The sequence below is a fragment of the Larimichthys crocea genome, chromosome X (genome assembly GCF_000972845.2).
Source record: "Larimichthys crocea isolate SSNF chromosome X, L_crocea_2.0, whole genome shotgun sequence".
Lineage (NCBI taxonomy): Eukaryota > Metazoa > Chordata > Actinopteri > Sciaenidae > Larimichthys > Larimichthys crocea.
Window position 1 is genome coordinate 32,178,606 of NC_040020.1, and position 16,357 is coordinate 32,194,962.

At 37.0% G+C, this 16,357-nt stretch overlaps 1 protein-coding gene across 4 annotated transcripts in view; it reads left to right on the forward strand.

Moving 5' to 3' along the window:
- The window catches only part of myom2a (myomesin 2a), a 61,740-nt gene that overhangs the window by 29,862 nt on the left and 15,521 nt on the right, over nucleotides 1-16,357 (forward strand). For 2 of the 4 annotated variants that reach the window (XM_027283035.1, XM_027283036.1), the window contains 10 exons: nucleotides 3,384-3,476; nucleotides 4,257-4,392; nucleotides 5,732-5,886; nucleotides 6,300-6,392; nucleotides 8,405-8,493; nucleotides 8,586-8,624; nucleotides 9,658-9,822; nucleotides 10,020-10,181; nucleotides 10,939-11,080; nucleotides 11,839-12,050. In XM_027283035.1, the coding sequence (XP_027138836.1) occupies nucleotides 3,384-3,476; nucleotides 4,257-4,392; nucleotides 5,732-5,886; nucleotides 6,300-6,392; nucleotides 8,405-8,493; nucleotides 8,586-8,624; nucleotides 9,658-9,822; nucleotides 10,020-10,181; nucleotides 10,939-11,080; nucleotides 11,839-12,050 (1,286 nt within the window). Of the gene's footprint in view, nucleotides 1-878; nucleotides 1,008-3,383; nucleotides 3,477-4,256; nucleotides 4,393-5,731; nucleotides 5,887-6,299; nucleotides 6,393-8,404; nucleotides 8,494-8,585; nucleotides 8,625-9,657; nucleotides 9,823-10,019; nucleotides 10,182-10,938; nucleotides 11,081-11,838; nucleotides 12,051-12,123; nucleotides 12,178-13,451; nucleotides 13,580-14,621; nucleotides 14,806-16,357 lie in introns of all 4 variants that reach the window. The other 2 variants (XM_027283038.1, XM_027283037.1) reach the window with 2 other exon arrangements.

Below are 16,357 nucleotides of genomic sequence, written 5' to 3' on the forward strand. Positions count from 1 at the left end.
TTCATATTTGTTCCCCAGTGGGCTCATTTTATTAGATAATTACTTTTACACAATGATTTTCAGAATAGGAAGAGAGGATATCTGCTGTCAAGTGTGAAATGTGTTGCTATAATGAATGACTGTAGATGATCTGTCTCCTGTGTGGGAAACAGCAGCAGTCTGTTGTAATCTCCCTGAGTGGTACTTCCATACATACCAGGGCATTAAGAGGTTGCTGACCTTCTTTCCCCAATTTGTGTCAGCCAGAAAGTTAATATTATTGTGTTGAAATAAATGATTATACATGGTGGAAGGATAATTAGCCTGGAGCAGTTTGTGGACTTGACAGCTGGTTTAGAAATAACTTGTTTGATTTATCTATACAGTTTGATCAGGCTAATTTTCTGCATGATGTTCTAATTAAATAATGTGAGGGCTGTGTGCTGTGGGTATTGACTCTATTTCCTTCATTTCTCCAATCATGGAATAGGCCGACTGCTGCAAGCTATTCATAGCTGAGCTGTGTGAGTTTGTAAGGTGAAACATTTGAAGTGCTGAGCTTTGGCATATACTGAAACTGTCCTGATGCCTCATAAATGCTGGTCTTTAATATGTCTTCCTCTAAGATAAATATGTTCTTATAATCTCTAAATATCGGCAATGGAAATTTATTATGTATAATTTACATATAACCATAAAAATTATTCTTGACGATACGATTTTACCCAGTTATAAAGAAGCACTGTTGTTACTTTCAGTATCTGTTAATCCTGCATTTCTAAGAAACCAGGAAAAATATGTATCACAGAGACTTGGCTGCGGTAACAACAGTGGTAAAGGACAGACTTGTATTGACATTGTTATCATTGTTATCCCCTCCCCCTGGTGCTCTTGGCCAGGTCTCCTTGAAGTGTTCCAGTCATGGCTTCCAAAGTCATACCTTGGTATAAGAAGAAGCGTGTGAGCCAAGTCAAAACTGATTATGCTTATCATCACACTAAATGCGTTGTCAAGCAGCAGACAGAAAGGTATGAAGGTGGAATTCACCTGCTAGTAGCATAGCTTTTGTTGCTTTGCTGCGTATAGCAGCAGATTTGCAGAGAGCTGCTACAGTGTGCATCTGCTTCCCAGCGTGCTATATCCATTTTTCTGCTGATATCAGATTTATAGCTGTGGAGACCTGGATTTTAATCAACAAATGAGTCCTTTGCAAAGTGATTAAGGCTAAAAAGGACTAACAGAGTTCAGTCTCCAATTACAGCCCATGTAGATTCACATTCATATTGATTTATGAGGTTCGATGAGCAGCAAATCAAAACGCTCTCCTAAACAGTAGCCAACAAGCTTCCCATCCATGTCCAACAGCTGGACTCATCAAAATCATTTTGAAAGTATTTGAATTCACATGCAGAAGGCAACACACACCAGGAAACATCCCGTCCTGTGATTAAGCTGTGACCTCACATTAGTCCCGAGTTCTTTTAGACACCATCTAAAAGACTTTAAGCACCTTTCTTTCTGTTGGTTTTAAAGAATTAACAAGGTAAGAAATTTGAACCACAAATTAAAGCATTCACACACATAAATCTAACTTTAAAACCTTAAAATCAATATTCAACTATGACAGATATTGGTTAAATTTGAAGGTTGAATTGGTTAAATTTAAAAATAGAAGATGAATTGTGTTTTTTGTCATTTCATTGCATCAATAATTACCTTTAATAACCAACATTTGTGGTTTTGCATGCTGTCTCACTAACTCTTGGTGGACTTTAACAATGCATTTTCATTTAACTGACTGTAAATTGCAAATATTGTACAAGCAGAATTCGTGGTCGTACGTAATTTTGTTTCTGGATGCAAAGATGGATCTAGATAGATAGATCTAGAAATGTTTAACTATTCCCTCTTACTGCCAACTGAAGTCATCTCTGTGTTAAGTTGCCTAAAGCCATGATCACACACCCTCCATTAAAAGGGCTCAAACTTGAGGCGCAAATATTTCTGTAGTGATGATGATTCATAGCGTCTGAGTTAGCAAACCTATTGTTGGCTGTAGAAAGTTCAAGATAGCTCATTTCATGTTGCTTGTTAAAAGAAAATGAGAAGCCAGTGCAGTTTTGAGCATGTTTCTCCCCTAATGCTTAGTTTAGTTTAGAGTGGGTATACATTTCATCCAGCAGTATGATGCTATTTGTTCCTGTAATGTTGATTTCGTTTGAGAATAAAACAATGACAGATGACATATTCAACCTACAGCACTCAAGAAGGAATTTGACACTGTTGCATGTCCAATGTAGAAAGATCAGACCTGCCACAGAGTATCATTCAAAAATTTGTGCTGTGTGTTGGCAAAGTTGGAATATTTTAAATTGGTCACCAGTGAGTCTGTTGCTTTGAAGCTAAAGACCGGCCTAAGGCTAGAGATAATATTAGTGCTACTGATGCTGTGTAGTTTGTAGTTTCTTGCTAGTTTTGTCACTCTTAGTTTAGGCTCTTATCCAGCTCTGCTATGCAACATAGTTACGATGAATCTGATACACAAGATGAAGGCTGCAATAAAGCTTTGTCATGACTAGTCATGAGGGCAGAATGTAAAACTGCTTCAAGTCCCAGATCTTAGCCACTACAAGCTGACTCCTGATCACAGGGAGAAAGCTGCCATGCGGTTATGTAGCCCCTGCCTTATGTCAGAGGTTGCATGAACTTGACCTACATCTGAGGCCAGTGGTCAGAGCTGCAGATACTGATACTGACAGTACTGACCAAGTTTCATTGGAAGAGACAAACACGGAGGCCCGAGTGTTTTTGATTCTTAGTTTTAATAGCAAACATGTCAACTTGTTGTCTGCATAGTTTGATCAACTATGTAATGTCGTTTTTGGGTTAAACATTACTCCATGTCCCTGATGCTTATTGGTCAAATTCTCTTTGTGCGTATCAGACATGAACCCAAGTCTTTATATCTAATAGTAGTAGTATTTATAAAGGGGGAATTCTTTTAAATTTAACTTTGGGGTTGCTATTTTGCAAATGTTGCCGTATTTGCTCTTTGTAAAATTGATATAATAAGAGTGGATTATAGTATATGATAGCATTATATTGGCAATGCAAAAGAGAGAAATTGGTGTCCAACAACATGTACAGAGGAGGAGCCACACATATTGTCTGGGAGTTAACATGGATTGGCACCATATTCTGTCCATCCATATCAAACTAAAGAAAATTAAAACAGGTACAGTTCTGCATTGTTATAGAATTACTTCAAATACAAGAAAAATCTCAGATGGATCATGGGATATTTCGCTCAGTGACTGCTTCTGCAAAACTAAAACTTGGAAAATCCATAATGGTGGCTTTCCTTTTTTATTCCTTTTGTGTAATGGTGGACCTCCTCCTGACAGGAAATCAAGCTCTAAATCGGCAAGCCAGGAGCAGGCCCAGGCCACAGAGGCTATGGCGGAACCAGCGTATACCATACCGGTGTTCCGGGACAGGTGAGTTCCCATTGGCTGCTGTCATATGTCAGGCTATTTTAGGTGTAAGGTAATACTGACCTACAGTCTCTACTAGCTGACCTCAGTCAAGACAGCACATTTCTTCAGTGTTACCACTTGTTCACTTTTCAGTATGATTATTTTGAATTGTGAAGTGTAAGGTCCATGAGATATGTTAAATTAACTCTGCTGGCCTGATGAGGAACAGTTTATCAATGGAAAATGTATTTGTGAAACTAAACTCTGTAGCATTACTGCAGGTACCACTGATGAAATACACAAATGTGAGGTTGAATCTAATGCAGGTATACATTATTCTGTAATTAAGAAATGAAGATAAGATGGAGATTGCAATGTAGATTACGTCAAATGGCTTAAAATAAATTATTTAGGGGGGAAAGAGACTATTTCCAGTGTAAGATTCATGGGCTGTATTCTAATCGTATATATTTGCCTAAAGGGGTTATATCTACAGACAGGTCCTATTACACATGTTGAAACACAATGTTTCTTCAGTAGCACAGAGCAGACACACTAAATACTGGCTTTAGATAGAGCCTTTTGCATTTAGTCATGGCCACCATAGTTGTCACCATAGGGTGAGATGAGCGGTTTGCCGTCAACCACTAGATGCCACTAAATCCTACACACTGGTCCTTTCAGAGAAGTTATGTGTTATAATGTATAAGATAAAAATCTAACTCATATAACATTAAAATTATTTATCTTATGTATGTAGTTGGTAAAAGTGGTGGATCAGTTTAAGTTCTGTGTTGGTAGGACTTCTGAGGGGACAGAGGAGTACCAGCGAGTGACTACGAATGTTGGGAAAGGACTGACTGTTATTCAGCAAGAGCTCCACAGGATGAGGATGGCCACCAAGGCTCAAGTGGACAGTCTTGCTATCCAGAGAGAGGTGAGGAGCCCAACATTTTACCAGACACATTATGTGGTACTGGATTTAATTATGTTGTTTCATTTGCCTTGTATTGTCAGATTTGATAAGCTTAGTGATAATAGTCAATATTTAACAACAATTCTGAATCCCCAGACCGAGCACAGTGTTTCATTTACATTTCATTTATTGCACCTATGCAGATGACACTCCACTGTACACTTATCTTTTACAGACTGCTTGGTCTTGTTGATACACTGCATATATTTACATTTTCTTGTTTAATAGGCACAAAATGTGCTGTATTTGTTTCATACCGAAATAAGAAAGGAAAATAATAAGAGAGACCGAGGAAGTAGAATTAATTACTCACTGCACCATCTCTCAATGTGTCTCAATGTGATTTGAAATGTGGGATTTAAAATCAGACACTGGAGCAGTGCTGGACTGTACCTCTGTATATTTATTTATTTATTTTCATGTACCAAAATTAATTGGCTGGAAGAAATATTTGAAATGGATACATTATTGAAAAAAGTTTGTGAAACACTGTCATAAATCACTGGATAATGTAGCGCTACAGCAGGATACAGTAGATCTTTGACATTCTTATGGGATATTGAGCTCTAAGGTTATCTTGAACTGTTTTTTTGCTGTCTTAGGGTGAGAATAAAGACCGAAACTACATTTCTGCCATTTAACAAACTGCCTGAGGAGCCCCTAACCTTCAAAAGCAGGCCTATAAATTTTGTTTCCAGATGACTTTTTGTCTCCATGCAGCATTTTTGTGTTTCCAAAATTCAGGTGAAAGCAGAAATTTTTTGCACATTCAAGATATGGTATCATTATCAAGGCCCATTAAAAAAGTTTAAATTCATTAACTAATGAGGAAACAAGTATGCTAATACATTACATATAATAATATGTAATATATAAACTAGATTAAATAAAGTGATGAAAATAGATGTCATTGGCCCAGAGTAGAGTCTGGAATGTTTCTATTTCTATTGATTTATATACAGTAATAACATTAAATTAATTATTAACATTAATCTGTTAATACTGCAAAATGAATGGTGCTCTATAAATGAGTGTGTCAAGACAGACAGATTAAAAGTTGTGCTCTGTTGTTGACTGCAGGTCTAACTACTTCCTGCTGACTTCACCTCTTTAATCCTTCTGGACAGATTTCAGATTCGTTGCTATTGATGTCAGCTGGGAAATGTTGATGATGACAACATGTTGGCATAGAAGAGTTTACAATGATGACTCTGTGTATTTACCATGCATGGTCAACAGCCAGTGAAGTATCACTGTCCTGTGCTGTATACATTCACTTAATGTAGTTTACTCTCTCCAGGTTAAGGACATGATGACCAAGAGGGTGGATGTGTTGGATGATATTCCCAAGATGCCGGACTTCCTGATTGCCCTGCGGCCCCACACTGTGTGGGAGAAGACTCCTGTCAAACTCTTCTGCACTGTGCAGGGAAACCCAAGACCTATTGTGAAATGGTCAGAATATTCACATCATCATCATTCTCATGTCAGAATAAACAAAACCATTCTTACATTATTTTAATATTTAAACAACATATGTACAAGATGAGCTCTAAAAAAACACTAAACAATATTCACAATTAATTTAATTACCATATGTTTGAATGTTTATGGTGGTGCAGTCATTTTTATACCTCATTTTGGTAAAATATTTACATTTTGATATTTTATGTTCTAGTTTAGTTGTTTTATATTATGCTGGGAAGAAATACAGCATTGATCATTTGATCCCTTTAATCCCTTTAATAACAATATACAGTGCTTAACATACCTCCCAGTTGCCATCACCTTGTACAAACATTTCACTTGGTGGTTGCTGGTGTGAGCATGTAGGTGTGAACATATCACTGACAGTTGACTGCTTGCAGGTATAAAGGAGGAGCGCCAGTCGACCCACTGAACACCCCAGGAAAGTACAAGATTGAAAGCAAGTATGGAGTCCACAGTTTGATCATTAGCAGGTACGGCACAAAAACAACTCTACATAGTTAAAACATAATTTTAAGGACTTTCTTAAAAAACACCATACACAGTTCTTTGATTTGAACAGTACTAACAATGTCCAGTCTGTAAAAGTGTGATGACCTTAAGTTAGCCTAAGTTATTAACTACTCTTTCAAAGGAATATCATCAATTTTGTCACACTAACAACTTAAAAAGATTTGATTTCACACTCCAATAATATTGTAATATTTTGAAAAAGTTGAAGCTCCACTTTTCCGGGTTTCACTGTAAAGATGTCATCCTAAATAAGATGGTGTCATACTAGAGGTGGATGGCCAACAATATTATCATAACCATTTAATCACAACCATGATCCATTTAAATAATTAATACATTTCTCCATTTGTGCCAATAAAACACAAAGTTGCAATAAAGACACTGCACACGTCTTAAAATGGTGAAACCAGTTTAATACAAAGTTGTCACTAGCAGCCAAAAGATAACATAATCATAGAAAAACACCTTTCAGGTACCCACAACTCAATTGTTTACAATACATCAGCCAAGCAAGAGCTAGTCGAAGTAATTCATCCTCAACTCAGCCAGTGGCCATGCTGATTGGCTACATCACACAAAGAAGTACGAGGACTTTAAACTGTTGAGTATATAAACAAAAATTCTATTAAATTAAGATCTGTATGATTTGCCTGAAGTGCATCAACACACAACCTTGTCTTGTGCAGCTTTACAGTATGCAAAGAGTTTGAAACCTTGAATTAAAAAATAAATAAATAAAGGAATCTGTGGTACAAAGAGCAGAGGGAGTTTAGAGTTAACTGTTACAAAGCTAAATATTTCCTCTTTGATTCTTTACCTTTAATATTTAATATCTTAGCAGTCTACATTAACTTCTGGTGTCTAAAATTAAAAGGGGGGGTGGCTAGAGAGGGAAGTTAGACTGAGCGCCAGGGCCCAGCCTGCTGGCTTGTCTGTCATCTTCAAGGCTCCTCAGCTGTTCGTGTCAAAACGCTGACCTTTGCGTCATTCAAGCCCTGAATTCCTCTCACTGCTCCCTCTCTCTCTCTCTCTCTCTCTCTCTGCTCTCTCTCTCTCTCTTTCTCTTTGAATATATCCAGTCCTCCATCATTGCATTACAGGGTCATCAAAGAGACTGTCATTTATGTCTCTAACTTTGTAAAAGACGTCAAAGAATTTTCTCATTCAGAGCCCATCTGAAAAGCTCTATTAGAGGAAAAAGACAGACGCAGTTGACAGCTGAGAAAATGAATCATCTTTTAAAATAGTTTGTCCAGGGTTAAGGTCACATTTCTTCCTTCTATTCTCACCCTCAGACTCCTCTTCAGGCTGGGCGCCGTTCCCTTGGTACAAATGCTTTTCAATGCCTTCACAACATGTGAGACTACTTTTCAAAAGAGGCAGTACATAATATCTTAGCTGTAATCAGAAATTAATAATCGGGAGTTTACAGCTAACCTTGAAGAGCAATGGCAGTATTGTTAATGAAAGAAAGAGCTTAGCTGCTCCATGTACCAATGTTTAACTCAGTATTCTGGTGCCAAAACTTTAAGATGGGCTAAATCTTCAGCTGATTGTTCCTTTTTCTTGTTCAAATGTCGTTTTTCTGTCAAGTTAAATATGGATATGCCACCTTTTTTAAAGGGCAACATGTCCATTTGGGGTGTGGGTACATATTATAAATCTTACTTTCACCCTCCACTTTTATGGTGAGTTTATAAACAGCAATTGATGACTCTGCATTTCAAATTGTTTATAGAAATCATGGACTTCTTGTCCTCCATAAATGAATGTTTTTTACAGTGTCTTTTTGGAATCAGAGTTGTAACTAAAAGACACATATATATTCTGCATTGGTTTTATCCAATCTGTTACTTCTCATACCTGCATTTGTATTAAAAACATATTTGACAAATATCTCAAGTAATAAAATGCTAAATAAAATCTAAAAAGAATCACATAAACCATTCTTGTGTGCTGTCTGGTCTTGTAGGTGTGCTGTGAGTGATACTGCTGAGTACAGTGCTGTGGCCACCAACCAGCATGGCACGGCTACCAGCAAGGCTACAGTTATCGTGAAGAGTAAGCCACTCTCTTATTTTGGCTCTGTACCAATCAGACACTATTCAGCTCTTGTGTTTCTCTCTGTTATCATGGTTTTCTTTTCATTACAGGACCAGCAGGAGTTGGAGAATCCTGCCATCTTGGTTTAGGTGAGAAAAGAAGAGGGCAGTAGCCGAGGATCTAGCGGGAGGGTGGGGTGTTTTTTCATTTTTGGTTGGAATCAGGCCCAGACACAAACAGTTCATCAACACGGGATGAGGTGGCTACAAATAGCTGTGTGTATGACAAGCCTGATAAGCAGTGGAAACTATTGTAAGAAGCTGTTGTTGTCAACCAGAAATAAATGGAAACAAGAAGATGATCTAATTAAGAATTCATATACTTTAGCTTAAATAGTTTAGGAAATAATTTCCCCCATTGTTAATATACTATATAAGTTTTATACATGCTATCGGACACAGTTCCTTTTAATAATATGAAAATATATTTCTATCTGTTCTTTTAGGTCTAAAGCAGACATGTTCACTGTGAAGGTGCTGTTATTTCAATAAATCTAAAAACCCAAATAAAACCCAAAATCAAATTGCACTCACCAAAAATCTAACTGCAACACATTTGCATCCAAGGAATTAATGTCCTCATCTCCCATGGCTCTGTTATATATCTATAATATATCTATAATTGCTGCACTTAGATCTCACATTATATGAAACAAATACAAATGTCATATTTCCATTGTGTTTCCTGCATTGTTTTTGACCGATGAAGATTTGACTGGAGCTCTTTTAATTTGATCATCTTATTTCGCACTCTACTTCTCGTTTTCCAATTGGAAAATTGCTGCCACCTACTGTTTACCTCGATGACTCCAACTCATAATAACTACATAAAGGGAGATGATGGAATCAAGTATTCATTTGCATTTAAAAATTTGTGATAGATTTGGGTGGAAACACAGCTTATGAGAAGCACGTGTAAGACAGCAGTTCCAGATATCTGATATTTCCCAAAGGCAGTTTCATCCACAAAATGTACTTTTTTACACTATATTACATTTTTTATTATTTTCTAATGTAGAGATTTTTCCTATTTCTATAAAATAATAAACATTAGACTGATTGTTTTAATGAATATTTATTAATGTTATTGATTATTAAGAATGATGTTTCACCTCTTTCTCAGTGCCCCATCTGACTGAGATCCACCCCAGTAAGCTGGAGGTCGCCCTGCTCGATCGGTTCTCAGTGACCTTTGGTGTGGAGGGCAGCTCCATCAGTCTGGCGTGTAGCATGGTGGTTGTCCCCGACCTCCCCAATGTACCCCCTCTCGCCCAGTGGTACAGAGACGGTAAGATGTTTGTTCGTTCTTTTGTTCAGGTACAGAGGGTACCATGTCTTTACAGATGACGTCTTGCCCAAGGACACGGCATTGTTTTTGGTTTTCATTTAATTTGATTTAATTGAACTCAACTTTGCTTTATTCTAGACTTTTATTTCATTTAACAGCTGGTCCTTGCTGTGTCCTTCCATCTTTTCTGCTAACAGATAAACTGCTGAAACCCAGTAAGCTGGCGGGAATGACAGCAGGTGGAGGAGTGGCCCGTCTGACACTGCCTAACCTGGCAAAGGATGATGAGGGTCTCTACACCCTCCGCATCTTTACAAAGGACGGTACCACCGAGCATAGCGCCTACATGTTTGTTTCAGGTACATCTCTCGGCATCAAAAAATCATCACCATGTTAACTGGGTCATTGGGTCACATTTCCTGTTTCTACAAAAAGGAATATTTAAAGCAAAAAACAGGAACCACAGTTAATAAGGAGCAAAATTGTGATTATCATATGGGAAAGCTTCTTGATAATTTTGTTTCAGCACAAGAGACATTATAAAAGAAACAATCTCCAGAATTGAATTGAATCTTCTTTTATTTTGAAAGAAACACAAGTAGAACATTATTAATCTCAAATGTGTAGATACGACCTCTTTGTAGTCTTTGGATGGATAAACTTGCTATTACAAGTGTCACATGTCACAGTTATGCACAGAATGCAACCGGCTCATAAATTCAGTCAAAGTTCACTCCAGTCTCACCAAACCTGGTTTCGGGACGTGCTTCAACATGACAAAATAATTATCTTGTCAGTCTGTAAACCATTAATCCGTGAGCACTTCAGTCAGGATATGTGCTGTTCCCATGATCTGATCAGCATCAGAGGTTTGGTTTGAGTGTTGAAAGGAAGGGTTTTTAATCATTATATTGATTATCATTATATTCAACATGCTTTTATGTAAATACATATCTATTGAAGCAAAAAGATTTAAATATGTTGTTCTTGTTACCCCTGAAAAACAACAACATATAGCACAAGAAAAGAAATAGAAGGAGTCACGGCTACAATTAATTTCCAATTATGTTCCCTTCACCCCTTCCTACCTTATGTCCTTATTTCCTTGTTTCCCAGATGCCGCCGCCTCTCCGGCCGGGGCCCCTGGTGCACCAATGAGCGTAAAGGCATATGACATCAACTCAGACTACGTCCTGGTTGCCTGGAAACCCCCTAACACCGTCAATGAGGCGGCAATCACCGGATACTTTGTGGATCGGTCAGTGTGCACCCTGAAAACTCTTCAAGCTTTCTTTTTATAGCACAGAGTTGGCACACTAACGTGAATGCAGTCAAATTACACTTCACTGAATGCCAAGGAAGTTATTTAAAGTACGATATGATGTCATTCTATTTATTTAAGCTTCTTTCAGCTCATAGTTTTGGTCTAACAGCTGTATGGTTCAGTCTCACTTCTAGTTATAACAGTTTGTTGGTTAATTGATTAGCTGATCCATCGAATTGACAACAAATTTGATGATGCATTAATCTTTAAAATATTCTCTGGTTGTGTCTTCTCCAATGTGACAATTTGCTGCTTTGTTTTTTCTGTTTTGTAAACTGATTTCTTTGAGTTGTGGACCGTTTGTTGGGCAAAACCTTCGCTGACATTTAGACTAAACGATAAATTAATTAATTAAAGATGCGATTGACAGATTAATCAGTAATGTAAATAGTTTCAGCCCTTCTCACCACTTCATTAGGTGATTTTATCTTTTTCAGCTTGTTGTGAAGGTTCTCTAAGCGGCCAAAAGAGAAACAATTAATGCAGTTTTAACTAAAGAACATTAAAGGGGCAATGTGTAATTTCTGACTACATGCTCCAAATAAATAGGAGGCAGCATTTCACCCCCATTCTTATCCAGTAGGTCAGAAGTGAATCAAAGCAAATTGTTGGTGATGAAAAGTTGAAGAATGAGATTTTCTTGCTGGTGATGTCATTGTACTGATGATGTCATCTCCTGCTCTGGTTTGTAGGTGTGAAGCTGGCAGCGACAGCTGGGTCCAGTGCAACGACTCCCCAGTGAAGATTTGTAAATACCCGGTGCACGGCTTGAAGGTGGGCCACTCCTACCACTTCCGGGTCCGAGCCGTGAATCGTGTCGGCATCAGCAGGCCATCCCGCAAGTCTGACAAAGTGACCGCTCTCGACGCCGCTGAGAGTGAGAGGCTGCAAGGTACCGATGAAGGTAAATACAAAATACAAACTGTCAGGATGCGGCGGTTTCCTAACAGGTTTGTTGTTGTCGTTTCCTGCAACAGTGATTAAAATCGAAGGAAAATACGATATAGTCATCAAGGATGATGATCTGGAAGGTACAGTAGTATACAACGACTGATCTGGGTTCAGTGATTTTCTTTTAATCCTTTAAACCACTTCAGTGAAATCTCACACAAACCAAACACTAACATCTGTCCCTCCTTTCAAACCTTATCACATCGTCTAGATAAAATATTTAACTTCTAAAAAGGTTTTTTTTTTTGGAAGTTAATCAGAATAGGAATATTTATTTATACATTTGGCCTAATTCTTTTCCATACAGAATATTATGAATAGGATTTCATTATTACCTCTTTATTGTGAAGTCAGTAAAAATTAGCTGCAAACTTAAAACATGAAACTTTTATCACTCAAAATGACCTATAAACATCACACCTGGAAATTCATTAGCCCTGACATCTTCTCTAACTTACTGATTTTAATACTACACAAAAGAAACCATTTCCCCATCTTCTCCCGTTCTAACGGTTGTGGTGACCTCTTTGATCTAACTCCAACTCTTCTATTCATGTTTAATCTTCTTTTCAATCAAACCACTTTTCTTCCTTCTGCGCGTGTGTAGTATCTTCTCTACTTTAAAACAAACCATTAACACGAAAACTAAAAATAGAAATACCGTTTTACACAAGGCTATTGTAGAAGTCCCACATGTTACTGCCATATACTATAGCCAAACTTCAGATCCTTGGAGTTCTAAAGCGACTCTAATAAACATTCAATCATCCATGTGTAGTAATTCCTATAGGATTGTGGATGTTTTTATTGTTTAATTTCTTATAAATAGCATTTTTCATCTTTCTTTGAAATATGAATATGGTATTATCTTTATCTACTACTTCACCTGCTAAGATTTCTTTATTATATGATAAAAGATGATTTGTTTTGTTTGCACACAACACCCAAACCTCCATGAGGCTTTGATATAACAAGTGATGTGTTGTTGCTAAATGCACACAAAATAATAATTGTATCTTTTTTAAAATACAGAGGATAAATTTTACTTGCCAGTACATAGGAATAATCACCGAAATATTCACAGGTCTGCATTTTAGAAAGACCAACAAAAGAAGGGAGCAGAATATAAGCTCTTTATTTGAATTAGGAAAAGATGCTGCTGTCTAAAAATCAGCAATGTACTCTTTAGATTCATTCAGTTTTAACCCCTCTAACAAAACCACATTTATTAATATAATATTATTGAATACATAATTAAAAACAATCAAAAAACACACACACACATAATGTGGGACTTCTGCAATAGGTGCCGTTGTATTTACTTAGGCCTCAACACTGTTCACTCCCAATCTAGGCTACGTAACTATCCCAGGGGAGCCCATCGACGTGCACGCATCAGAGATTTGCAAATCATATGTCGTGCTGAGCTGGAAGCCTCCCAGCCCCCGCGGACGAGCTCCGCTGTGGTACGTCATCGAGAAGGTGTGTGTCGCTTCACTGTTGGCCATCCATTTCCATCAAGCCCACTGTTACGTGCTGTAGTGAAAAGATAAAGAAGACATTAACCTCTTAAACTCAGGATTTTTCCTTCCAGTGTACCCTTTAAGTTTGTCCAAAACTACATAACAGCAGCACATGCAGCTCTTCTTGTTTAAAATGCTGCAAGCACAACTTTCCACACATTTTTTTCCAGAATTCATCCTGATATATTGAACCTATTGAGATCTCCATTAGAAATGTTCTGTGGCTTTGAACAGGAGTATGTTAAGATGGATTTACTGCTGAGTCCATCAGTGTTTAAGAGGTTACATGTGGTTTTTTTTTCTGTAATACTTTATTCACATAAACATGACAGAGTTATGAAGCTCACCATGAATCACATGTTTTGTTGGGGCTCCAGTTGTTCAGTCAAAATGTGGCCATAAATGAAGGTCACATAAATAACTTTCAGTTAATCCAGATGCTAGAAATGTAAGTAATAATGTAGATCAATGTTACCACTCAGTATTGGTGATACTCAGATATTAGTATCTGCGTAACTGTAGGCAGATGCAAACATTTTTATGCAGTTTATAGTTTAACCCTTTTTTTTCTCATTGGCTAATTGGATTTTTGTTATATTTGTTTTTCAATTGTGATAATAACATTTCTGAGAGAAATTAACTGTTAAAAATTCACCCTTGTCTTTTGCCTTTTGTCTTTTTCTTTTTTCATCTTTCCTATTTATATATCCTTGTCATAACTCTTGCTAAATAAAAACAAATATTGCAGATTAATCGCCCTATTTGTGTGACTCTTAAAGAGTAATGGTGATCACACCTTTTATACTTTGGTATTTCAGATTTACATCAGTGATTTTCTTCATTCTGCCTTTAGCCAATTGAAAAATAAACTGAGCCCCAGCTATGCAAAAACCATGTGATCTGTACCCTGAAAGCTCCTCATTATGTTTGTGCTATATCGAAGAGGTTGTATCGCAGATGGCTGTACCTTCTCATATACCCCCTCCCCGACTCTCTCATAGTGCTTAGCAGGCACTGGAGCATGGCAGAGGATCAACACGGCAGTCAAATTGCACTCCCCTCGTTACCCGGTTTTTGATTTGCAAGACGGGCAAAAGTACCAGTTCCGAGTGTATTCAGTCAACATGTACGGTTCCAGTGAGGCCTCTGCGCCCTCTGAGCCCATCCAAAAGGTCGATGAGGATGGTAAGGGCTGGAATCAGTGTCACATATACAGCACAAATATACATACAAGCATTTGCACACATGGCTACATATTAAATCAAATTCAATATCTCTAATAGTACACTCCCTAATTGTTTACCCACATTATTTCTTGCACCTCCCGAACATTGATGATGGTCAAAAGCAGTATGGATAAAGGCCTTAAAGGGTCTTGAGTAATGATATTTTTTTAGTTCATCAATACTAATGAAAAATGAAAAGAAGATTTTTTTAAATTTAACAACAAACAACAACCTTTTCTACAATGTCTTTTAATTAAATATATTTCACATATAATCATACAAGTACAATCATAGTGAAATGTATTTCTGTAAGCTTCTACAATATAATCTTCAATTAAAAATAGCTTAAAAGGGTAGGAATGAGAATAGAAAATGTAATAATGTAATAATATATTAATAGTTATGAAGTAATGTAAGTGAAAAGTACTGGCTACAAGTACTGGAACTAAAAAAAAATAAAATAATAATAATAAAACGTTCTCTACACTACATGGTTTCTAATACATTGTGTTATAGTTAACTATAAAATCTGGGAAGAAATGTTTTTTGGTTGCTTTTTGTTAACTATAAAATCTGGGAAGAAATGTTTTTTGGTTGCTTTTTGAGTGTAAAATTGCAGACTGTATCTTTACATTTGCCACTTTCCAATGTCTCAAATATTCAGTCTCTGCCCCACAGTTCTTTTTGTATTTCAACTCTGCAAGAGTTTTAGCACACATTTATGAAATACATACATACATATCTGCAAACATATAAACACATGAAATGCTGAAATTGATCTTTTGTTTAAAAGTAAATCACTGTATGTTCCAGGTACTGAGCTGCCAGTTGGTATGTACAGTTTAATGAAAACTCCTGCACTGTTTTACACTGCTGTAACATCACGCAGTTTACTCTTCCACTATGTGATTTAAACATGCATGATGAGCAGCACATTGGAAAAATACAGTTTATATAGAGTTTTTTTTGTATTGTGGCCTATTTAAAGGGACAGCTCACCACCAAATCAAAAATACATACTGACACATTTTTCCACTTACCTGTAATTTTGTCCATCTAGATTATTTTGGTGTGAGTTGCCAAGTTTTGGATATATGTTACAGCTCCATGAGTAGACGTACGCTTCCTTGTGATATGGTTGGTGGTAGTAGTAGTGCATATAATGTACATATTTGGATTTCTACATTTTTCAAAAGTGTCAAAACAAACACCAAACAAAACTTCCTAATCTCAATTGCTTCCCTTCAATCTAACTTCACATTGCTGTTTTGTTATTCCAACACAGACCCCAAACAAGTTTCACAAACCAATATTCACTTTGTTTGTTCACCTAATGTACAATGATAGAGATCAGCTTTCATTGTAAACACCAAAAGGACACACCTTTGCATGCTTTGCAAGTGGTCATTTTGTAATCTACAGCACAGTATGTGCAAATCAGATCAGTCGGTACATATCCAGAAGTGCAGAATGTTTAAAAAAGTCAGGTAATGAATTCCTGTGATTGACAG